This window comes from Eubalaena glacialis, chromosome 19 (assembly GCF_028564815.1).
Source record: "Eubalaena glacialis isolate mEubGla1 chromosome 19, mEubGla1.1.hap2.+ XY, whole genome shotgun sequence".
In the NCBI taxonomy this organism is placed as follows: domain Eukaryota; kingdom Metazoa; phylum Chordata; class Mammalia; order Artiodactyla; family Balaenidae; genus Eubalaena; species Eubalaena glacialis.
This window is the reverse complement of record NC_083734.1, coordinates 17,013,952-17,037,627: the sequence shown is the minus strand read 5'-3', so window position 1 is coordinate 17,037,627 and position 23,676 is coordinate 17,013,952. Positions and strand designations below refer to the sequence as shown.

The window sequence follows — 23,676 nt, the reverse complement described above, 5'->3', positions numbered from 1 at the left end:
AGTGCCTGGGACCTCATCAGGCCTCAGGAAATGTTAGCAGCTGCTATTACACTCACACACAGCCACCCCATCCACTGTGCCTTCTAGTCTTCTCTGGCACATGGGAGAAGTCAATCTGGGTGTCTCCACTTGAACCCTGCACCTCTCTCTCCCCTTTTTGCCGGCTGGGCCTTGGTCTCTGACGGTACCGCCACGTGAGTCAAGCGTATCTCCCCCAGGATGGGCCCCCCGCTCACCTGGTCCCACACACACACAGCCCTGGCGAAGAGAGCTGACTAGTCCCTTCCCCCAGCCCCATTGCCTCTTGTGTTCTGGACTGATCTCCCTGTGTTTCTTCGCTAGGGCTTCACCTCACGGCTTTGCCTGTCAGCTCTGGGAAAGCAAAGCTTTCCCCCTCCCTTTCCTCTGCTTGGGGCTCAGCAGAGAAGTCAGAAAAGGCCACTGCTGCCCAAACTTGGAGAGCTCCCTGCCTTGCTTTCCTTCATTCAAGATCCCTTTGGCTGTTTGTTGGCAAGAGTTGGGGGAAGGGGCTGGCCTTCTGACAGGAATTCAGTTCCTTTCCCTTCAGCACAAAAGGCCTAGAAGGGCCTAGCAGGAGCAGGGCCACACCAGCTGGGAAGGTTCATGTTCCTTTCGATGCCCCCAGCACCTGCCCCAGGGCCACTTAGAGTAGGGAAAGGCAAGGCGGCACAGAGTGGGTTAAAAGGTTCAATTTATTAGTGGTATCACTGCACACAATGCCTATCACCAAGTGGATTTTGCACAGACCTGTCTCCCAGTAGACAGGAAGCCTCCTTCCCACCCAGAGGTGCTCTTCTCCTGCCCTGGACCTAGGATGTTACAGAGAAACAGGCTGTGCCCCTTCCCTGCCCTCCCACCTGCCTTCTCTGGGCTTCCTCTTGAAAGATGGATTGCCCTTCAGAAACACCTGCAGCTCCTTAGCCCCTTGGCTCCAGTTATGCCCAGAGGCTGCCCCCTCCCCCCAGAAGTAGCCAGGTTGGAGGGAGAGAGAAGCAGGGGATCAGCTACAGGCTTGATCGCATTTATTCTTCACCCTGGTCGCCCTGGCCTCAACTGAGATTGGGGTTTGATGCTGGGGGAGATTTCCTCTTGTTGACCTTCTTGACTGGCGAGGTCTTCATCCCGGGCTTCTTGGCCTGGACCCTGTTCTTCTCTCTCTTCCTGGGTGATGAAGACTCCACAATATCCCCATTGGAGGGTTCCTCCCGCCCAGGGTCATTGTAACTGTCCTCACTCTCCAGATCTTGCCAGCTGTCTGGGCTGGACTCTGACATCCTGGCCAACTCTCTTGGGCTTAACGATCGGTTTAAGTCTGGAGGTGATTCTGATTTAACTGGGCTTTTCTTCTTAGTCAACTTGCCCTTCTTGACTTTTTTCTTCACCTTTGCCTTTTCGTCCATCTCCTCCTCCTTGTCTTTCTCTTTTTCCTTTTTCTTCTTTATTTTCTTGATCACCTTACTGCCCTGGGACTTCCCTGTGGGGCTTTCGGAACGCCAGATGGTGATGGGAGCTGCTAAGTCAGGGGTACCTGTGACCATGCCCATACCTGTGTTGGTGGGGAGGGCGGGGGGCCCCACCTGGGTCGGGATGGGAGGCTTGCTTTCTTCCTCCTCCTCCTCCTCTTCCTCTTCCTCTTCTTGGTTTAGGTCATCTGCCCCGCACTCATGGTGGATGGGATGGTGGATCACTGCCACGGAGACAGGCCTGTAGCTTTTGCACCTGGGGGAGAGGAGAACAGGGAAAGACGGTTGACAGACAGAGTGTGGGGGCCAGTGCCCCCCATCAGCCCACCGGCACTCACCAGCCACACCAGAACCGCTCCACACACTCTTCCTTTGGGATGAGCTCAAAGCATGGGCACTGGATGATGTTGAAACAGGCTGAGTCCACATCTTGGGAGCAGGTTGGGCCCACATCTCCGGAACTGCTATATGTCTTCTCTGAGCAGTCCTTCAGCCTGCCACACAGGGGACTCAGGCTGGCTCCCCTGCCTCCATGACTCCCCAGGGGCCCAGAGCAAGAAGCCTGAGGGACAGCAGGCTTCCACTGGGTTCAGCCCAGTCTGCCAAAAGACCTCCCTGTGGCTCCTGGAACACAAGCCAGGTTTACAAAAGCTGGGGCCGGGCTGGCAGCGCCAGGTCAAAGCTGAAGCGGGGAACCACAGTGAAAATTTTGGATCTGGCTCTACCCAGGAGTCTCCTGGGCTGTGGGTCTCCCAAGGAGGAGGGCCCTTACCTAGAATCACAGTCACAGTGGCTGATAGAGTGCAGGTGCACGTCGTGGTGGCCATAGTCAGAGGTGAAGGGATGGATGATGTGCCCGGTGCACTTTCTGTGTTTCCAGCAGCACCTGTCAGTGTCCTTGAATTCACCTGACGGGGTAGGAGTCTGGGGTAAGAGTCTGCGTCGTACCGGGCAGCAGCGGCAACATACCTGGATCTCCCTTCCCACAGCTCAATCTAAAGGCTTCACCAAGTTCACCTGCTGCCACCATCGTCCCTCCCTCCCCCATAGCTGTTTCTTTCTTTCTTTTTTTTTTGGCCGCACCATGCAGCTTGTGGGATCTCAGTTCCCCCAACGAGGGGTTGAACCCGGGCCCCAACAGTGAAAGCGCCGCGTCCTAACCACTGGACCACCAGGGAATTCCCCCCACAGCTGCTTCTACTGCTGAGTAGTAGTAACTCAGCCCAGCGCTCTCCTCTCCCCAGTCCACGGCGTGTGACTCTGCCTGCCCCTCGCAGACTCCCAGGACAGTGTCTCACCAAGTCCCCCCTGCTGTCCTGTGACACCTGGCGCTTCCCCTCCCCTGCCTTCTGTGGGAGCCTACCTTCCTTCCTTCCCAGGGCCCTCTGCTGACTCCTGCCTGCCGCTTGCCCAGTGCTCGGAGTTGTCAGCTACCCCACTGCACAGAGTGCCTGGGTAAGGGAGGGCCCTCTTGCCACGGCAGAGGGGAGCGCCACTTCAGAGTCCCCAGCAGTTAACGCTGGCGGCAGCAGCATCCTCAGTTCCTGTGGCTGCCCCACACAGGCCCAGGAGGCCAGTGTCCGACCCCTCACAGCCTCTGAAGCCACTCCAGCCCCAGGGCCTGCTGCAGCATGACAGCTCAAGCCTGGAGGGGAGCTAGGCCTGAGCCTCCAGTGCGTCATGTTCCTTGGCTTCTCCTGCTGACTCTTCCCTTTCCCTCCTCTCTTCTCCCTCTGACACCTTTCTCACTCTCACTTCTCTCCCCTTTCCCATACTCACTCTTGATTCTTTCCCTTCTCTTTACTCATCAAGTTCCCATTCCCCATCCATTCTCTCTCCCCAGTCCTTAGAGCCACAGACTTGAACAGTCCACCCCTTGTAGGCGACACAGATACCATGTCCCAGGGCACAGGGGAGAAGCTGCTGGGGAGAGGCCTGGGGATTAGGGGAAAGGCCTGAAGAAAGGTTCCTACCTCTTTTGCTCAGCTGAATGCAAGCCCTGTGCACACACTGGTGTCTCCCAGCCTCCACCCTCACTGCCTCAGCTCTGACCCTGCCTAAGGCCCCAGTCTACCAATGGCTCTCCCCTTGGGCCACCATCTAAAACAAGCCCATGAAGTGATTCCCTGTGCCGAGAGGACAAGGCACCTTCCTGCAGGTTCCCCCTGAACTCCAGCTCTGCCAGCTCCCAGAGGAGGAAGGGGGCGGGTGCTCGCAAGTTCCAGGGCAGCCCGGCTTGGGGTGCTACGGCTGGCTAACTCCCTCCAAACAGGCCAGGAGGACTGGGCCTTTATCCAGCCCCTACAAGGGGTGGAACTGGGGCAAGACCTTATACTGGCCACCAGCTAGTAGCTAATCAGGCTGGGGGTGTATTACTCCAAGTGGCCTTAAAGTACTTGAGAGATGAGACAGCAGCTTGGTCTGAGCCTTCCCTACATTCTTCCTCCCCTTCCCTCCCCCCCACCAGGCTCTGGGGGGCCTGGGTCCCCCATACACCCCTGATCCACTTAGTAGCCTCCCTTTCTGCTTCCTTTCCTCCCATGCCCTTTCTCCATCTCAGGGAAATAAGAGGCAGGGGGAGTAAGAGTCCTGCACCACCACCTCGGGCTTTCTCCAGCACGGCTGAACTGGAGCAAAGGGCAGCAGGGTGGCAACTGCCCTGAACTTGTAGTCAGACCTGAGTCCAAGTCTAGCCGGGTGACCTGGGGCAACTTACTTTACTTCTCTGAGCCTTGATTTCCTTATTCACAAAATGGGGATGATGGTAATACCTATTTTGCAGGGTTGTTGGGAGGACTCAGTTCACATGTGTCAAAGATATTTGTGCACCTTACATAAAGTGCCATACAAAGGACAGGGGTGATTGTGGCTTCCAGGAAGGGGTGGCCCTCTCTGTCTGGCACAAGAAGGGGTCTCAGGGTAGGGCAACTGGGTGACCCCTTCAGGACCAAACACTTCCCTCCCTCCTGCCTACCACCAGGTGAGGGGTGGTGGGGACCCCTGGGGCCAGAGATTCCTCCAGACAGACCCACCTTCAGAGGAGAAGGTAGATGCATCAGTGCTGGATGCCACACCAGCCAGCAGATGTCCTCTCTCCCAGCTGGGTAACCTGTTTATATCTGAGAGAGTACAGAGAGGTAACAGCAGCCCCCCTCCCCATGCCATTCATTCAAAAAACATTTCCTGAGAAGCTCCAGGTGCAGTCCCCAGAAGATGCAGAGATTAAAAGAAGGACACAACAGTCCCTGCTGTCAAGGGGCTGGGGGAGGGGATGAGGAGGGTTGAGGCAGGAGAGGTCTGTGGAACAGTGCATGACAGTAGTGTGAGGCAGACACTGATAGGGAGGGAAATGGTGGGGAGGAAGACCTGTGGGAGGACAGAACAAGGACACCTACTGAGATAGGGATGGGGGGACCTTCTTGGAAGAAGCATAATAGGAGCTGAATCTGGAGTCATGAATAGGAGTGAGCCAGAGCCTAGGCAAGAAGGGACAGTTCCAGGAATTGTCCCAGGGTGTTCCCAAAGACAAATCCAACCGGCAGCAGCTCCATCAGCAACCACAGGGTAGAGTCTGCCACTTCCTTTTTCCTCCTACAATTAGCTTTGTCCTTTGGGGTACTGGAGCTGAGTCCTGCTTAAGGAAGGTAGCTGACTGCTTGGGGACTTCAGCTGGGCTTTCAGTGGCACTCGGTCATCCTTCTACTGGTCCCTGGTGAGCTTGTTTTCCACAGCACAGGAAGTACTCAAAATTAATGGAATGAATGAATGAAACTCCAAGCACTTTCCTGGAAACTCCTACCCTGCTTCTGTTCCTCTCAGCACAAAATTTCACCAGCATTATCTATGGCTGCCCCCACCCTCATCAACTTCCAGCCTGGGGAAGTGGCCCTCCTTCCTCCTGCCCAAGCACCTGAACTCTAGGTCCCAGCCAGAATTCTCGCCTTCTGCCTCTTTACTGTTTTGGGGTTTTTCTTCTCCTTACAGGCTATGAACATCTCTAAACAAAACACTCTATGAACCCTGTTTCTCACTCTGCCACTGCATATCCCACCCCTCTTCCTTTTCAATCCAAGTTTATTCACTCCCTCATTTAATGGATGGATTAGCTTTACTAGGCACCAGTGAAGGAAGCCTAGTCCCTACTTTAGTGAGCTCAGAGTCTCTACCTCTCTCTTCTACTCCAGCCACCTACAGCCATCTCAGCCCCTCTAGCAGAATAGCCCAGGCAAAGGCCACCAGTGATCTAATAGCCAAACCCAGTGGCCTTCTTTTAGTCTCATCTCACTTGACCCTGTTGACCAATCAATCTCTTTCTTCTGCAAACTGTTCCTTTGGCTCCCATGACAGACCCCTCTCATCTCTCTCTTCCTTCCCAGCTTTTTAATTCTTTCCTAACTCCTTTGCTGTCCCCTCCTTCTCTGCTGTATCCCTTAAATTGGTGATTACCAAGGTTCTGTCTTTGGTTTCCTTCTCAGAAGAAGCTACAGGCTTGTCTTGGATAATGTTATCCACTTCCATGGTTTCAACATCCACTAATAAAATGACATAAATCTGGGTCTCCAATTCAGACTGCTTTCCTGAGCATGTAGCCAATGTCCTCTTGGGCATTCCCAAAACATCAAACCAGCATGTCCCACCATCTTCTCTTGGGCATTCCCAAAACATCAAACCAGCATGAAACCACCATCTTCTCCCTACCCTTCATGAACCACCTCCTCTTGTATCTTCCATTTCAGAGAGCAACAGACACCTCAGCTAGAAATCTAGGGATCATTCTTTCCCTCACTTCTCACCAACCTGATGACCAAGTCTTGCCATGCCTACCTGCCCCCATATCTGCCTCTGTCTTGGTTTAGACCTTCATTACCTCTGACCAAGACAGCTGGGGTAACCTTGTGCCTGGCCTCCCTGACTTCTGTCTCACTACCCACATCCAGTCCTCACAATGCAGCCAAACCGGTTCAGCACATTCCTCCTCTTTAAGAGCATTCCACTGCCTTCAGGATGAGGTAACAACTCATCAGGACAGAACTGGTCCCCAGGACCCAGGCCCTGGTTCTTCAGTTATAAGTTCCTTTTGTCCATCCATCCCTCCTCCCACCCCTCCCTTTTCCATTCCTTCTCTCCTGCCTCCCACTCCCCAGGAACACCTGCTCATCTTGGAAAGAACAATGCTATCCAAGTAGAATGGGTCACACTTCTCTTTTGCCCCTTTACCCTGCGCCAATGTACTTCATGTGTTTATAGCAACTTGAGAACAAGGCCTATATTTAATCCACCTCTGTATCTATAGATCCTGGAACATGGAAAGTGCTCAGTAAATGTTGGTTGATTGAATGAACACATGAGTAGAAGAGAATAAAGTCCCTATTGGAGCCACAAAGAAGCTATGGCATTGGAGATTCTGCTCAGGGTTCAAACCTGGGGACTTTTCTAGGGAAGGAGAACTGACCTTGGATGAGCATCTTCCTAATGTCAGGCACTGTGCTGGGCTTTTTTTCGGGGGTGGGGGGGGCGGCTTTTAAAATATGCCTTTGATTCTAAATCCTCACCAAAGCCCATTTTATGGATGGGGACAGAGAGACTTACAATAAGTAACTGTCCAAAGACACAACTTAACAGATGACAGAGGTAGGATTCAAATCCAGTTTTCCTGGCTCCATAGTCTATGCTCTTTCAGCCCGTCTACTTATGGTTCCTATCCAAAACCTGTCCTGCCAGCTATCACTTCCCATTACACCGGCTTTTCAACTCTAATATAGCCAATTCCTCACCCTCTGGTTTTACTCAGTCCTGACTCCACAGCCTCCCGTATCCAGCCTGGACCCTAAGGTCAGGCCAGAGGAGCGCGAGCCAGGGTCAGGATTCAAACTCTGCTTGCTCTCTCCAGTCACCATGGAAGAGGCTTATATGCAGGGTCCACTAACTCCCCCGACACCCCCAAGAAGCCCTGACAATTACAACTCTACCAAGGGGAGGGATTTAATAACTCTCCTCAGATCTTCAGTCGGCGTTTCCGACTGAAGCAGCAGTCCAGGGCAGCAGACCAGAGCTCCTCAGCAGAAGTGATTGAAGTTGGACACAGTGGGGGACTTCATAATGAATGAGAGTGATAGCTTAAAAGGAAGAGGGAGGCTTGTGGTCTCTTTCTCAGTAGGGCATTATTCTGGGCGCAGGGGCCAAAACTCACAGGTGATGCTCATTTGTACAGAATCCTCCCAGTCTGGCGAGCTGAGGCGCTCCCCCCGACCTTGCAGCACAGGGGGTAGGGTTTCAGGTTGGGTACCCGGGCAGCAGAACGGGGGAGGGAGGGAGGGAGGGAGGAAGGAAGGGAGGGAGTAACCAAGGAAGGGAAGGAGGGAAGAGGAGGGAGCAAGGCAGGGCAGCTCCCGTCTCCTTGGAAATGCCTCCCTGGCCCCGCCCACATCTGGAGGCGATTGTGATGTCACCCGTGGAACTTCCAGACTTTTTCCTGCCCCAGAGTCAATGAAACCTCCCGCCCCAGCCCCGGCGACTAGTTGGGCGCTGGACCATGGGCTCCAGCCAAGCCCCGCACCTCTTGGGCAGCGGCTTGGTCCCCCGGTGCGGCACAGCAACGTCTTCCAGCCTCACAACCATAGGTCTCAGCTCTGGCTTCAACCGGACCACCCCAACTGAACGCACAGGCAGTTCTCTAGGTCCTCAGGACCCCAGTCCTCAATCATTGGTCCATGGCTCGACGTGAGCCCACCCCCATATCCTAACTCCGCCCCAGCCAGTCCTTGGCCCCGCCTCCTTCGTCGGGCTCTCTCAGGTTCCACACCCCCCTTGGGTTCTCAAGCCAGCCCCCGTGCCACGCCCCCAGCTGGAAGCCCTCCCCTAATCTGCTGCCACGTCCCCTCCTTACCGGTGCTGCTCTCGTCCCACCAGCTGGCATCGTCCTCAGTTTTTTCCTTAGTCCACCTTTCAATCCTCAGTGTCGTCCTAACCCACATATCTCTCAGCCTAGTGCTTCGTCTCTACAAGACTCTTTCTCGCAGAAGTCCAACCCTGAACCTCAGCTTGGCCGAGTCCAACGTAAACCCCAATCTCAGCTTCGCCCCAGTCCAGCCCTTAACTCCGCCTCATGCTTGCCCAGTCTCCCGCCTCCCTCCGCTCTAGGCTGCATTGTCTTAGCCCAAGTCTGAGCTTCCGCTGCGCTCTTCATCCGGGTCTTCCCAGTTCATTCCGGGCCTCTCCCTCTTTGTTCCACTTTAACCTTAGCACCTCCCCGTTATCTCAGGCCTAATCTTTAGTTCGGCCGCTGAGGCCCAGCCCTCAATCCCATCCCTAGTTCCTTTCCAGATCTGCTCGAGGTTTAGTCCTACCCCCAGACCCTAGCCCCGCCCCTAACCCCGTTCTTAGCCCCGCCCCAGCCATTCTCTCAACCTCCGGGCCCCTCCCAATCCTTCGGAACCCAGCCGCTGCCCTTAGCTCCGCCCCCAATCAACACTCGGGGCCCTGCCCGCGTGCCCGGGGAACTACTCCCACTAAACTCCAACCCGCCATCCTGGCTATTCCAAGATCCCTCCTTCCCTGGCGGGAGGCCGGGCTCGCTCTCGCTCTCTCTCCCCGTCCGCAGGCCCCTCCACTGGAGCCCAGCTAATGAAGACGTGATGTCGGCTTGCAGCCACCCCTGTGGCGCCCACCCACAGCGCCCCCTCCTAGCCCCCATGGGGCACCCTGTATTGAGACAATACTGCCCAATATAGACATCAACATAGAGCCAAATAATCGTGGTCACTCTTCCCCCAAATATTTATTATAATAGTTAAGGTTTTTGAGCTCTTCCTGTGTGTTAGTGCTTTATTTCACTCTTGCAACCTCATGTCGTATCTCCATAGGCTTGCCCCATGCGGGGAGCAGGGCAAGCTGCACGCATAGTCACCTACTACACACGCCCCTCACAGCGCACACCCCTCTCACCCTTAAGTATAGTATACACACTGCACATGCATGTATCACACTCATAGCGCAGGTAAAAAAATCTACTCACCACACACGGACCAACGCAACACGCACACATGCACACGCCCCTCACATACACCACCCAGAACACAGACCCATACTCCTGCTCCTCACGCTCCACGCAGCACAAACACTCCACAGCAGTATTATGGCGCAGGACACACACACACACACACACACACACACTGTGTAAGGCAAGAGTTGGGGATCACTGTCTTGTAAGGGAACAGAGATGGAAAAACAATTCCAGGAGAGTGTGAAAAAAGTGTTACAGCCACATCACTATCTTTCCACACATCACACCTCTCAATTTCTCTTGGTACCAGGCTCCAAAGCCAGGATATGCCTCAAAGGATGGAGAGAAGGGAAAAAGATGTTGCTTAAACTTTGTTTTCTCCAGAGTCCTCAAGGGCCTCTCCTGCTGCTGCTCTGCATGATCTCAACCTCCACCTTCCTCAAGACCCAGCAGCCGGAGTGGCAGGATCACCACCCAGACCCTCTTACCCACTGTAGCTTTAGAGAACTCTAAGAACAGCAGGGAGGACTTCCCTGGTGGTGCAGTGGTTCAGAATCCGCCTGCCAATGCAGGGGACACGGGTTCGAGCCCTGGTCTGGGAAGATCCCACATGCCGCGGAGCAACTAAGCCCGTGCGCCACAACTACTGAGCCTGCGCTCTAGAGCCCGTGAGCCATAACTACTGAGCCCACGTGCCACAACTACTGAAGCCCACGTGCCTAGAGCCCGTGCTCCACAACAAGAGAAGTCCCCGCTCACCGCAACTGGAGAAAGCCCGTGTGCAGCAACAAAGACACGCGCAGCCAAAAATAAATAAAATAGTTTTAAAAAAATAAGAACAGCAGGGGAGGGGAAGCCAGTAGAAGGGGGAGAGTGCAGAAAAGCCAACTCTTCCAGAATAGAGTAGTGGGTAAGAATGGAAGCAAAAGATTGGGATTGACATATATACACTACTATACACTACACTACTACACTACTAGATAACTAATGAGAACCTACTGTATAGCACAGAGAACTCTACTCAAGTGCTCTGTGGTGACCTAAATGGGAAGGAAATCCAAAAAAGAGGGGATATATGTATACGTATGGCTGATTCACTTTGCTGTATAGCAGAAACTGACACACCAGTGTAAAGCAACTATACTCCAATTTAAATTTAAAAAAAAAGAACGGAAGCAAAGGAAGAGCACTTGCTAACTGGGAACGAGGATCTGTGTTCTAATCTTGACCCTCCATGACCTCCCAGGATGACACCAGGCCACATGTGTCCCTCCATTGTTGGCCCAGATATCTGAGACACTTCCAGCCAACCTCTGGCTCTCTGGGTGTCAACAGTGAGCCAGGTTCTTGGCCACTCTTCACCCAAATTGTTATTATAATAGTTAAGGTTTTTGAGCTCTTCCTATGTATGTTAGTGCTTTATCTTATTTCATCCATGAAATAACTGGGAGTTCCCTGGTGGCCTGGTGGTTAGGATTCTGGGCTTTCACTGCCATCGCCCAGGTTCAATCCCTGGTCAGGGAACTGAGATCCCATAAGACGCATGGCATGCCCCCCCCAAAATAATAATACAGATGAGGAAACTAAGTCACAGAGGATAAGTGATTTGTCTGAGTGTCCCAGGATGGACAGCAAGGATTCAAATGCAGATCCTCCTGACTTGGAGCACGTCTTTTTTTTTTGAAGAGGTAAAAGTGTATGTCTTTTTTTTTTTTTTTGGCTGCGTTGGGTCTTAGTTGCAGCATGCGGGATCTTCGTTGAGGCATGCAGGATCTTTTGTTCTGGCACGCGGGCTTCTCTCTGGTTGTGGTGTGCGGGTTTTTCTCTAGTTGTGGCTCTCAGGCTCCAGGGCATGTGGGCTCGGTAGTTTGTGGCACGCGGGCTCTAGCTGAGGCGCGTGAGCCCAGTAGTTGTGGCGCGCAGGCTTAGTTGCCCCACAGCATGTGGGATCTTAGTTCCCTGACCAGGGATCGAACCCACGTCCCCTGCATTGTAAGGTGGATTCTTTACCACTGGACCACCAGGGAAGTCCCCGTATGTCTTATTTTTAATCCAATTTAGTTTTTTAATTGTTTTAAAATATAAGAACATGCTACTGATAATTTTGTTAACTAATATAGTTAGATGTTGTCAGATAGCACATCTTCTGAGTAAGAGCCCTGCCTCTACCTTCCTGGGCCTTCTGGTCAACCCAAAAAGCACCCAAAACTCATTCACTTCTCACTGTGTTCCCCTCAGAGAAGTATTTTTTAAAGGACAGGCAGGAGGAAGGTGAAAAAAAATAAAAATATTATCCAGTGGTGGACTTGGGTATAAGCACAAAGTAGCAGGAGACATTTGAGGGGGAAGGGACCAAAGGAAAAGGGCTCTCAAAGATCTCAAAAATTATTCAGATGTCATCCAGTGAGGGTTCGGTGCATCCCCCAAATGTGGTCCCTGAGCTCCTAGCCTGCCTGAGGCCTGCCCAGAGGCCAGGAATGGCCAGAATCCCAGAAGGCTCCAGTCCCAAGATCACCATACAGCCCTGCCCATTCCACATCCCTGATCCCCCACAAAGGACTCCAGCACCTAACCTGCTAATAACAGATATTTTAATGCATAAGGCATAGTGTGAGGCTGGGACCATTAAGCATCCTCAAACCCAGAGGGCCCAGCAGGCTGAGTAAGAGCAGCAGGGCTCACCCACCTCCTTACCACTGGGCAACCTGGAGAGCCCTGGAGGAGAGGGGCATCCAGTTTTTGGCACGGTGCCTGGGAGCAGGAAGTGACTAGCATGGTCCCAGCTACACCTCTGGGGATACTGCCACCAAGGGGCAGCTCTTTGGTCTGGAAAAACAGTCAGTGCAAATGTCCAGGGGTTGAGCTCTGGGGGAGTAAATGTGGCACACTGCCCCAGGGCTGGGCAGTCTCTGGACAGTACCCTCACCCGTCATGGGCAACACATAGGCTTCTTCTTGCTGGCAGTTAGGTAGAGGTTGCTGTCATCACTGTTGATGCCTGAAGAAGGGTGAGAAACATGTGAAGCACGGATTGGAGGGTCCCTGTGCCCTCTGCCACCCTCATCCAGGCGGGCACTCACGGACAACATCCCCAATACGCCGGGATCCTGATTTCTCCAGCTCAGCCAGCACGTTGGCCTCAAAGGTCAGTGCCGTCACACGAAAGAAGAATTCCCGGACATTTTCACCTGACACGGGGAGCAGATGGGTGCTCAGGGGCAGTTCCAGGCCTGGGGTCAATGAGCACAGCTGGAGGTGTAGGAGTGAGAGGCAAGGTAGGCAGGAATGCCACAGCAGAAGGCGGGACGCCTCTGACTCACCAGTGAGAGATGAGACTGCCCAGTACTCGGCCTTCATCTCTTGGGCCACCTTGAGTGCATCTTTCTCCATTAGCATATACTGAGCAGGAGTCTGAGGGAAAGTCAGAGTCAGATGCTGGGGGTGGGGTTTCCCTTGTCAAGGTGGGAATTCCCCCCACTGGCACACTCACACTCAGGTCCTTCTTGGAACCCACGAGGAAGAGAAGCACACTGGAAGGGTCATTCTCCTTGAGTGCATCAGCTAGCCACTGCCTGCCATAGACAATGGACAGCAAGGGATGAGGGAGCTAGACAGGCTCCCCCTGCTGACACTTACATGCCCAGAAGGATATGCATTCTTCTCCTTCCTTTCCATGCTCCTGACCCCCCTCTTTTCTGAACCTTCTCTTCCCAGAGCCCCCATTATAGTTCAGCATGCCCACGTACTTGGTATGTTCCAGGGAGGCCACATCATTCAGGTTGAAAACGATGATGATGGCTGGAAGAGTGGAAGAAAACATATGCAGATTGTTGGGGAAGACACTACTGGTTCATTTCCACAATCCCTCCAGCCCTAGACTAGAGGCCAGGTGTTCCCACCTACCTCACTTAACCGTGGCCCTTACCTTGAGCTCCTCGGTAGTAGGTCGATGCAATGCATTTGAACCTCTCCTGTCCAGCAGTGTCCCAGCTGGGAGGAAGGAGGGGGAAACACAGGTATGTGTGGGGCAGGGTGGTGCTGGTGGCTGCGGTGGGAGATAGGTGCTGGGAGAAGGAACGGCGGGAAGGAGTGGAGGAAGAACTCACAGCTGCAGACTGAAGGGGACGCCCAACACCTCAAATCGTTCCATCTCAAAGTCCACTCCGATGGTGGCCTTGTAGTTCTTATCAAAGGTGTCTTTGCAGAACCTGAGGGGGCACCAGATGCTCTGGTCCTGAGCCCAGCCCACCTGGCTAGACCTGGGCCCACTCTGCCCAGCCCAAACCAGCTCAGCTGCAGCACCCTCTTACCTATTAATGAGACAAGTCTTCCCCACTGACAGGTCCCCCACCACAATGACCTTGGAGATCTTAAATCTGCTGGACACAAGAGTGGGCAGGAAAAGTGAGCGCTAGCTCTTTCACTCAGAGGAGTCCCAATGCTCCCTAGTAGGTCCACAAAGGTAGCTGCACCCAGGCTGAGGTTACCATAGACACCAGGCCTGGACAAATATGCTGGGGAGGAGTGTTTTTGTTTTAGTATCAGAGAGACATGATTTTGAATTCCAGCTCTCACTTACTGGCTGTGTGACTTAGGACAAGTTTCTCAGCTTCTCTGAGCCTCAGTTTCAACCTTTGTTAAGTGGGGATTTAACATACATTTTATTGGGTTGTTGTGAAGGTTAAAATGAGATAAATGTCCTATATTCTGAGACATACACACACACACACAAACATACATTCTAACATCTCTGAAATCAGGATACATCTTAAAAGTGGTTTTCCATTTAATAAAAGACAATAATAGTATACAACACACTGCTTGGGCACACAGTAAATGCTCAATTACTGGTGGCAACTGTTAAGAGTGTTACCTTTTTTTACCCACAATAGGACTCATCCCTCTAGGACTGCTCCCTGCCCTGGAGCTCAAATAGATGGTGTGTGGGAAGCTGAGCTGGTGACCACGCCCTCATGTTGGACACCTTCTCTGTGTCAGGAATTAAACTGCCACCTTCCTACCTCACCCCATCTCTTAGGACTCGCCACAACCTAGCTAGAAGAAACGGGAGCACACAGGGGCATGAAAAGGGGGAACAACCACATAGCTGGTAAAAGCTGAAATGGAGCCTCCAGTTGTTGGCTCTGTACCCTTGCTTTGACTACAGGTTTCCTGGGACTTTCTTTCTTCGTTCCGGGTGTCTCTAACTCACCCCACGGTGCCTGTCCGGTGCTCCTGGCAGGCGCAGGTGACGCGGGGGTGGAAGTCTTTGTGCACGTGCAAAGCGGCCTCCTTCCTCAGGCACTGAGAGGGATGGAAGAGAACGGGACTCACCCATTCCTGGCCCTCTTCCCGCAACCAAGCAGCCCGCGGCGGGGGATGGGGAGGGGACCACCCAGAAGCAGCAGGCCTAGCTGGGCGGCAGGGCTGGGCCCAAGCCTGTAACTGGTCTGGTGCCGCCTCCTCCCCGCCCACACCCACCGCAGCCAGAAGCCCGACGTGGCCCTGGCGCCTACCTGGGGCAGCTCCGTCAGGACGCGGTCCCTCCGCACCGGCGCCAGAATGTTCATCTTGCCTGCGGCCTTGCGGGGCGCCCTGAGAAGACGCGGAGGCCTGATCCGCCCCAGCGACCCGGGCCCGTGGAGACCCGACAATCACCCGCGACCGAGGGGTCCCGACTATAACTCGGGGCCACGGGGAGCCTACGGGAGCCCGTGGCCTCGGGGACGCTACAACCACCGCGGGCCACGGGGATGAGACAATCACCCGGGGCCGGGGCGAACCCACAATCACCCGGGCCCGGGGCGTCCCCAGGACGACTCGGGGGCGAGGAGACCCCTCGGCCGCCAAGTTGGGGCGTGGAGTCCCGTCTGGGGGGACCCGAGCCCGCGCAGACCCTACAATAACCCGGGGCCGGATAGTTCCTACAATAACTCGAGGCCGTGAAGATCCGACGACAACTCGGGGTTGAGGCGACCCTACCATAACAGAGAAGCCCGGGGGCGCGGAGCGGCCCCGCCACACGGGGTCAGTGTGGGCAGGGACGGCACAGCACGGCCGGTGGACTGCTGGAGGAGGGGGCGAGGGGCCCAGTGCGCTGCAGGGCCTCGCGTCCCACTCGGCTCTCCCTTCGCAAGCGCTGTAACTTGATCCCCGGAAATTCCTGGAAAAGGGCCGCCCCCCGCCCCTCTCCCGGCAGCTCCAGGCCTCGCAGTCCGCCCCAGCCTCCCCCTCCCCTCCTCCCGCCAGCGCTGCCCCAGGTCAGGCTCCCCCTGCAGACGCCTCACCCGGCTGCGGGCCCGCCTTCACCCTAGTTGGAACCTTCCCAGATCGGGATCCCCCAGGTCTCTCTCCCCTGCACCTCCTGTGCCAGGCGGAGTCTCCATGGGGACCCTTACCCAGTCGAATTGGTGATGGGGAATCGGTGATCGCTGCGCAGCATCTGGCTGCGCCAGGAACCAGCGGGAGGGGAAAGGGGGAGAGAAGGGGCCCTAGGAGAGGCGGTGCTTCCCTCCTCAACTCCAGGCCCAGGACGTGACTCATAGGGTCTGCCCCCACTCGCCCTTCTGCCCTGGGAGGTGGTGGTGGGGAGCGTAGAGGGGGTGCCAGGGTCGGAACGAGGTGCCACCAAGGAGAGAGAGGTCCGAAATCTGGTGCGTTTTCCTCCAAGGCTGCCGTGTTAGATTGGGGGCCTGGGGCGCCGAAGACCAAGCTGCCTCCCTTGGTGGAGGATAAAGGAGGGCTAGGGGACCCAGAATTCCTCCCTTTGGAGAAGTCACCGCTCTGGGACATGGGGACTCTCCTTTGGTATGGGCGTTCTTCGCTCTGACCCCATTGAAATCTACCCCCACTCCCCCAGGACTTTTCTTTTTTGCAGTCTGCAGGCTAGAAGGAGTCGCACACAACAAATCTCACCTTCAAAGGTGATTCCAAGAGAGGAGGGGGAGGACAGAAAGGCGATGTGATATGGGGTAAGCACAGTCCTTCAAAGAAGAAAACCCGAGAGTTTACTAAACCTTGCTGTGTCAGGAACTGAATTTGGGGATGCAAAGATGACTGGAGCAAGGAAGAGAAGACTGCTTAAAGGGAGGGGACTGTGAATGAAATTATTCCCAAGAAGAACGAGCGTATCCTGGAGAAATCTGATCGCTGGGTATTTGGAATAATTGGTAGAGTCTCTTCAACAGTATTATCGGGAAGACGCATGAAATCTGTCATAGGGGCAATGTGGCCACCTCCTACCTCTTCTGACACTTTGCTCTTCCCCTCCGTCTGACTCGACTTTTTCTGCCACCTAATCACCGTGTTATATAAATAAGCCGTGTCCCCTCTCTCGACCTCAATTTCCACAGATGTCTGAGGGAGTTGGACTGGGCAAATTCTGCTCTAACGTTCTAGAATTTTGCTTCACTCTACCTGAGTCAATCTAACTACAGTATAATAATTCCAGTTTGCAGTGGAACTGCAATCTTGTAATCCTCCTCCCTAAAGTTGCTCAAGATGTGAAGCGCTCAGTCCCATGCAGCCGCAGGCTACACCATCCACCCGCCACATAAAATAAACACGCGTCTCCAAAAAACTACAACCCCCATGAAGCTTTAGGGTCTAACAAACGGAGGGGTGGTGCTAGTTTAATCCCTCTCGCGAGGAAATAAAATCTAACTACCATTCCCGGCGGGCGCCGCGCTGCAGAGTATCCAATCAGCTTTAAGTAAAAAGTATCGCGAGTCTTCTGTGAGACTTGACTCTATAAGCCCGTGGGAACAAGTCTCGGAAACCCTTTTCACGAAGATGGCGCCGAAGGCGAAGAAGGAAGGTGTGTGCCGGGGCTGGGGATACACAGCTGGCTGGCCTGGGGTCCCCGCGGAGTGAATGGACTGGGAGGATGATGGCTGGGCCAGGCCTTGCGGTGTCTGCTGTGGGGCCGCTCCTCGAGTTTTGGCAACGCTGAGGAGCGCGTAGGCCCAGCCGCATGGTCTGGGCTTCAGTGAAGGGTGTTGGGGAGGCAAGCCCGGCCGGTACCACCTGCGGGGGACAGCCAGACAGTCGGCTCTGGGGCGCTCCATGTCTCTAGACCTGTAAGGAATCGGTACCCTCAACTTCCCTTTTATCGCCATGTTAAATGGGGCTATATACTCTCCGCCGATGGCTGGACGATGTTGTACATAAAATTACTAGTTCACATTTTTAGCAAGTGTCAAGCGTTCGGTCATTGCTAGTTTCTTTCTCATCGTATCCCAGGTTCCCCCTAGAATCGTGCATATGATGGAAAAATTTTAAACTCCTGAGACTTGTGATGTCTTCAAAGGAACCACTGATGCACGTGTGGCCTCGAGCGCCCACTATGGGTCTTGAGGCCAGAAGTGATTGATTTCTGAATCCCGCACCCTCGTTTTCTTTCCTTCTCTCAGTCCCTGCCCCTCCGAAAGCCGAAGCCAAAGCAAAGGCTTTGAAGGCCAAGAAAGCAGTGTTGAAAGGCGTACACAGCCACAAAAAAAAGAAGATCCGGACGTCACCCACCTTCCGACGGCCCAAAACACTGCGGCTCAGGAGGCAGCCCAAATATCCTCGGAAGAGCGCCCCTAGGAGAAACAAGTCAGTACTGCCCCGTACCCATGAAAAGATGTTTGGGTATCGTCCATTGGTAATTTGGAAATTTACCAAACCTAGAGCATGGCTTCTCAAAACCACGTTGGTACCTAGTATGCTTCTCTAAAGGAAGTAGGAGAATAATGCCCTGTTTAAGAACGAAAGGAGGCGTGTTTAGCATATTAGTAGGAATTGTTTAAAACAACCCAGAGTCACTGTCAAGATTAGCGAATTGTTAGGTTAATCATTGTTTCATATGCAGTCTACTTTCTTGTGAGTATAAAGTGGGACTTAGAGAGATGTTCTTTGTTTGGGGGTTCCAGGTTTAGGTTGCTCCTCGTTGCACTTTTTTTAAATCTTTGCTGTGGGGAATAGTCCTTGAAGGTGAGGATGTGGGATGATTCTAGATTGATGAGATTCATTCATCTATATTGGACAGTGAAGACCTGCAGCAGTGTATGGCAACTTCTTTTCATTCACTTTCCCAAATGTTTACAGTCAAGGAATGGTTGGGGGAGTGAGTGGAAAAGGTTAAGGTACTTGAGTGTTTCGGTGTCTCTAGTGGTAATGACTGACCTTAGGGAGCACAGTTTAGAGTAGAGCCATGGTAGTGGTTACCACCAGTGGGTCCTCCCACTGCTTCCTAAGAAAAAGGCAGGAGAGTGGATTGTGTCCACGGAGAAATGGACTTGACAGACTTTTTACTGCCATTTGGACCTAGAATTTAGTGTGATGAGAGGTTGAGATTTGATCTCTACTTTCAAAAGAGGATGGTGTACCCAGGCAAATAGAGCCTTTCTTCTCTAAATTTCAGGGGGAAAGCTGTGTTAGATGGCCACTGTAACTTTAACCTGAGCTGTAAATAAAAAGTTGCTTTCAAGAATTGATGGCTTGTAAGCCAGTTTTCAGCAACCAAAGGGGGCAAAACAGTCGATTCAGCCTCATAGTGAAGCACCAACATTCTTTGGAACCCTAGCCTGAGTTTCTAGATTCCATAGTGTCAACTTTGTGCTCTTGGTTAAGTTGTCTAAACTCTAAAGTCTCAAATTTCTTCTAGAAATTTGCTCTTCAGAAATGTTGAGGTCAGGTAAAAGAATGAAGAAGGTTGGAACTCAAAAATGATTGTTTAATCACTTAAAGGGTGAAAGCCCTTGAGATGTCCCCAAGCTGAGGCTCCAGGTCCCTAAGTTTCAGGGTGCATGTGATGACACTGTTCAGCGACCAAAGTCTGACACAAATGATTGCTACCTCATTGTCTGATGCACCTGGGCTCTTCGGGCCTTGGGCTCCAAAAGAGGGCCCATTCTTTATTTTACTGGGCCCAAGCCAGTTGACCCCATTTTGCCTCTCTCCCAGGCTTGACCACTATGCCATCATCAAGTTCCCCCTCACCACCGAGTCAGCCATGAAGAAAATAGAAGACAACAACACACTGGTGTTCATTGTGGATGTCAAAGCTAACAAGCACCAAATTAAACAGGCTGTGAAGAAGCTCTATGACATTGACGTGGCTAAGGTCAACACCCTGATCAGGTGAGTGGAGTCCTGTGGGATGGGGAGGAGCCCGGGGCCTCTGGGCCTCTTGTCAAAAGCCAGGAAACCTGAATGGCATGAAATTCCTTGATGCTGCTTTTGGGATCAGAAGTAGACTTCCCAGTGAGCAGCCCCCTGCTGTAATTGCAGTCCCTTGTATGGAGTATGGACTTCTGAGGAAACATCAGCTGTCCTGCCTCTAGGACTTAAGGGGTTGGTGCTCATTTTCTTGATCCCTACCTCTAGCCAGAAGCAGACCCTAGAGTAAGATACAGTTATTGTCAGAATGCCTGTGGTGTTTCCCATAAAATGGAATTGGCTTCATTTGTGGCTTAGTGGCTTCCCTGACCCCCTCTGCGCAAATGATGGAAAAATCACTATTTGGGGGGAAAAAATGACATGAACAAAGGAACCACCAATACACCAGAAGACTGGGGAGGAAGGAAGGGCATGGGGGCAGTGAGGGCAGTAGGGACTAAGGCTTCCTTCTCCACCCTAGGCCTGATGGAGAGAAGAAGGCATATGTTCGACTGGCTCCTGACTATGACGCTTTGGATGTTGCCAACAAAGTAAGCTTCCTTTGCTACAAACTCCTTAACACTCCCCCTTCCTGGGTGCAAATGATGTGTCTGTTAGTGACCAAACCCTGACTTCGGTGAGTAGTTTCAACTGACTGACTGCACCCCGTCTTTAATAGGCCCTACCCCTCACCACGTGCCCTCAATTTGCTTTTTAACTTTGACATTTCCTGCTTAATATTCACATTTCAACTCCCAGTAACAAAGCTCCCTTTTGTTTTTCAGATTGGGATCATCTAAACTGAGTCCAGCTGACTAATTCTAAATATAAAAGTTTTCACTATATGTATGCTTCTTTTCTTTATGTTGATTTCTGGGTGGGAGGCCATACTGTGGTATATACACATCTAAGTAACAAGGCTTGGGCAAGACTCTTGGTCTCCTTAACCTGGAACACTCAGCCCTATCACCTCACCATACCTGTAACAGATATTTGTGACCCAGACTAGAGTTGGTTGTCTTAGGACAACTACAACTTGGCCTCCATCATGAGGTAAGAGACCAAGCAAGAAGCTTTGCAAGAACCCCTTCCTTTATCTCTGGAAGAGGCTTTGTATGAAACCAATATCCAGAGTTTTCATTAACATCCATTTCAGGGCATTGTGGGTTGGCTGGCTTTCCGGTAGCACCATGTCCAACCGGTCTGTCTGCTTCCCTCACCCCTTGCCCAAGGAAGGACAAGGACTTCAGAAGAGTGCTTTCATTAGTGTTTTCAATAGTGGGTGCAGGTTTGAAAGGTGGAGTGGCTGGCCCCAGAGGACAGCTCAGGCAAGGGGCTAAGTCTCTTCTCAGTCCGTGTGAGGGTGTTCTTGGCTGTGTTTGCTGTCCTTGCCACAAGTCCCTAACTGTGCTTTTCACTCAATCAAGAACTTGTCTTTGTGTTGCCGGCTGGGGACACCTTGGGGGCAGAAGTCAGAGCGGAGGAGGCGGGAAAAGTAGATGAGGATCATGACATCCAGCATAAGCAGGATGCCCAGCAGAAAAGTTCCCAGGTTCCTCTGGCCGGCGTAACCCAGGAAGAAATGGGTGAGGTAGGCCTGAGGGGCCAGGCGGAAAAGAAAGTACATAAACAAGTTGATGTATTTGTTGACTCGATAGAGGAGGAGGTCCTGGGCATTATTGATCTTCATCATCATGCGTATTGTGAGAAAGATGTTGCTGACCTCCACCAGCAGTGTTAGGACGCCTCCACCAACAAATCTGCTCCAAAAGATGCCTGAAAAGAAGGCACCCATAGCCTACAAGGCAAGGGAGAGAATGGGTTAGGGAACCCAGATGTCAAGGCTTTCCTGGAAGTTGGTGGGAATAACAAGGCTACCAGATTGAAGGGTAGGAAATCTTCCCTTATTTGCTTCTTTCTGAAATATAGTTTACAGTGGATTCAAAAAGATTAAATTTTGATCCCTGCCCACAGATTCTCTCTCTGGGTGGAGTTTCCAGTCTAAGAAGGCCATGATTGCTGGCCTCGAATAGTGAAGCAAGGGCCCAGAGACTGCCAGCCCTTAGCATTCTAGCATGAGATGTGGGACACAGGGTGGGGATGGGGTTAAGAAAAGATGGTCTTTACCTCCCAGGTTCAGAAAGACAGCTGAGACTAGGTTGCTAGCACCAGGCCTATACCACATCCCCTGCTTCTCACCATGACGTGGTGGACGAGGTATTCCCAAGAAGCTCGTGCCTGATGGCTAACCACAATATCCAGCGTGTCGTGGATGAAGTACCCTAGCGGAGGGTTGGGGGAAGAGGTCATAAATGGTACTGAACAAGAAGCTTATCCCTGTCCCCCCTTTTTAATGCTTCCTGGGCAAGACCTACCTGCGGAAAAGCAAACAAGCAGATAGCCAGAGAGCGACCATGCGCTCTCAACGTCCACCAGCATCTCAGGGGTCTGCCATATACTGGAAGGGAAGGGAAAAGGGAGGCTCTCATCTCAGTATCCCCAAGGACCCACAACTCTCCCCCGCCCCATTACCCTTACCAGTCCCCGGAGGGTCTGGGCTGGCGCTATTGGCTGACGGGGGAGCCAGGAGGGGCTCGGCTGAAACCCAGGTGTCTCCTGTTTCCCAGGTGAGAACCCCCCCCCCCTCCCCTGGCGCTGCTGCCGCTCCTGATTGGACAGCATTTTAAACCGGGAATCGGGTGAGACTGCCTGGGCCTTAGCCCGCCGGTGAGTGATGGAAAGAGTAATGCGGGATCCCCTAGCCACCTTCACTCCCCCAGTCCTTCACTCACACAGCAGCGCCCAGATCCCTGACACAATGGAATGGGCGAAGGAGACGAGAAGGTTGTGCCAGCGCCAGGTGCGCAGGGGGTCGGCGCGCACGTGCGCAGGCAGGGGCAGGCGACAGAGCGCGTGCCGGAGCGCCCGGAAGGTCAGCGTGGCGCCCAGGAGCAGCGGCAGAGCGGGGAACAGCATTGGGGGCATGCTGGCCCTCCCTGCCTCTGTCCGCCCTCTAGGTGGCCTCCTCCGGCCGTTCGGGAAAGGGGCTCCCTCTCCGGCCAGTCCACCCCGGACACCTCTCCTGCCGGCCGCCGGCCTCACACACACGGTTTCGGCGGAGACCTCTAGGCCCCTTCGCTCTTCCAGTACCCTCCCCGCCGGCCTCTGCCCCCGCCCCCGCCCCGCCCCGCCCCGCCCGCCTGTCCCCGCCCCTCCGGCGCCTCTGCAGCGCGGAGGGCGCGAGCCCCATTTCCCGGGCCCCCCCGCCCCAGGCGCCTCCAGGCTCCCGCGGATTTCGGGCAAAATGGGCTGTCCTGGGGGCGCCGCCATCGAGCCACCCCTCGCTGGCAGCTCCCGACTGCCGACGGAGTCCCACTTCGCTCGCTTGGCCAAGTTAACCCGCATCCCCACTTCCCCCAGGGGTCCCGGCTCCCCCTGCCTGGGCGGGTACTGAGAGAACTCTCTCTCTCCGCCCTCAACTCCTCTGTGGGCAGAACTAAGCGAGGCCCGTCACAACCCACGTCCTTCATCCCTGGTTCTGGGGACCAGCCGGTGCCCCGCTTCGGACTGTGATCTCCGCCCGGACCTTGTTCCACTGGATCACTAGCTTCTTCGAGCGCAAGACGAACACGTTTACCTGCCTCTACCTCGTCCCGCACCGAGTCGGTGCCTAGAAACTGTCGACTAACTCATCACCCATCCTCCCATCCGGCTCTTGGGTTCCTGGGGCCGCGCGGCAGTCACAGTCCTCCCTCAGGCAGTCCCAGCTCTCTTCTCCCTGCTCCCTGGAGGCTGGGGCGGGGAAGACGGCCGATTTGCCCAGGCCGCTGGGGTGACTCTCACTCTGCAGGCCAGTGGCCTGGAGCAGTTGCAGCGCGAGACCACTAGGTGTCAGCCTGTCCTCACCGTGGCGCGGGATCCCCTCCCGCCGGCGAAGGAACCAGGCAAACTGAAGGGCGGCAGAGAGGCGGGGGCGGGGGTAAAGGAGAAAGGAGTAGTGGGGGCGGGGGCGGGGGGGCAGGTGGTGGAGGTGCTGCGAGAGGGAGGAAAA

General features: G+C 53.8%; 4 protein-coding genes and 4 non-coding genes across 10 annotated transcripts; 5 read left to right on the top strand and 3 right to left on the bottom strand.

The window, feature by feature from the left end:
• Positions 1 to 695: 695 nt before the first annotated feature.
• On the bottom strand, positions 696 to 8,822 carry PROCA1 (protein interacting with cyclin A1). 3 transcript variants are annotated; one of them, XM_061175007.1, is made up of 6 exons: positions 8,371 to 8,822; positions 7,675 to 7,734; positions 4,517 to 4,603; positions 2,257 to 2,392; positions 1,823 to 1,978; positions 696 to 1,740 (listed from the first exon to the last, which is right to left on the bottom strand). In XM_061175007.1, the coding sequence occupies exons 1-6, from the start codon at positions 8,456 to 8,458 to the stop codon at positions 1,071 to 1,073; spliced, it is 1,197 nt and encodes a 398-aa protein (XP_061030990.1). In that variant the 5' UTR covers positions 8,459 to 8,822; the 3' UTR covers positions 696 to 1,070. The 3 variants fall into 3 exon arrangements, with proteins under 3 accessions (XP_061030990.1, XP_061030991.1, XP_061030992.1); XM_061175008.1 differs by lacking the exon at positions 7,675 to 7,734; XM_061175009.1 differs by lacking the exons at positions 4,517 to 4,603; positions 7,675 to 7,734.
• A 3,238-nt stretch (positions 8,823 to 12,060) lies between these two features.
• On the bottom strand, positions 12,061 to 16,028 carry RAB34 (RAB34, member RAS oncogene family). Its single transcript, XM_061174704.1, is given in 12 exon segments — positions 12,061 to 12,483; positions 12,566 to 12,673; positions 12,806 to 12,896; positions 12,976 to 13,057; positions 13,232 to 13,283; positions 13,411 to 13,475; positions 13,592 to 13,693; positions 13,796 to 13,861; positions 14,698 to 14,789; positions 15,002 to 15,080; positions 15,884 to 15,953; positions 15,956 to 16,028. Coding segments are annotated over 12 exon segments (948 nt in total). The 3' UTR covers positions 12,061 to 12,415.
• A 1,186-nt stretch (positions 16,029 to 17,214) lies between these two features.
• RPL23A (ribosomal protein L23a) lies at positions 17,215 to 20,491 on the top strand. The gene is made up of 5 exons (XM_061176068.1): positions 17,215 to 17,301; positions 17,897 to 18,080; positions 19,431 to 19,607; positions 20,107 to 20,176; positions 20,411 to 20,491. The coding sequence occupies exons 1-5, from the start codon at positions 17,277 to 17,279 to the stop codon at positions 20,423 to 20,425; spliced, it is 471 nt and encodes a 156-aa protein (XP_061032051.1). The 5' UTR covers positions 17,215 to 17,276; the 3' UTR covers positions 20,426 to 20,491.
• LOC133081059 (small nucleolar RNA SNORD42) lies at positions 17,742 to 17,808 on the top strand. The gene has a single exon (XR_009698729.1). It is a non-coding gene; the product is annotated as a small nucleolar RNA SNORD42 (small nucleolar RNA).
• On the top strand, positions 19,269 to 19,340 carry LOC133080974 (small nucleolar RNA Z17). Its single transcript, XR_009698651.1, has one exon. It is a non-coding gene; the product is annotated as a small nucleolar RNA Z17 (small nucleolar RNA).
• On the top strand, positions 19,964 to 20,031 carry LOC133081060 (small nucleolar RNA SNORD42). Its single transcript, XR_009698730.1, has one exon. It is a non-coding gene; the product is annotated as a small nucleolar RNA SNORD42 (small nucleolar RNA).
• On the top strand, positions 20,221 to 20,291 carry LOC133080975 (small nucleolar RNA Z17). The gene has a single exon (XR_009698652.1). It is a non-coding gene; the product is annotated as a small nucleolar RNA Z17 (small nucleolar RNA).
• Positions 20,471 to 22,769, bottom strand: TLCD1 (TLC domain containing 1). Its single transcript, XM_061176067.1, has 4 exons — positions 22,418 to 22,769; positions 22,001 to 22,084; positions 21,825 to 21,907; positions 20,471 to 21,423 (listed from the first exon to the last, which is right to left on the bottom strand). Exons 1-4 carry the CDS (start codon positions 22,608 to 22,610, stop codon positions 21,040 to 21,042), a joined length of 744 nt encoding a protein of 247 aa, XP_061032050.1. The 5' UTR covers positions 22,611 to 22,769; the 3' UTR covers positions 20,471 to 21,039.
• Between the last annotated feature and the right edge of the window lie 907 nt (positions 22,770 to 23,676).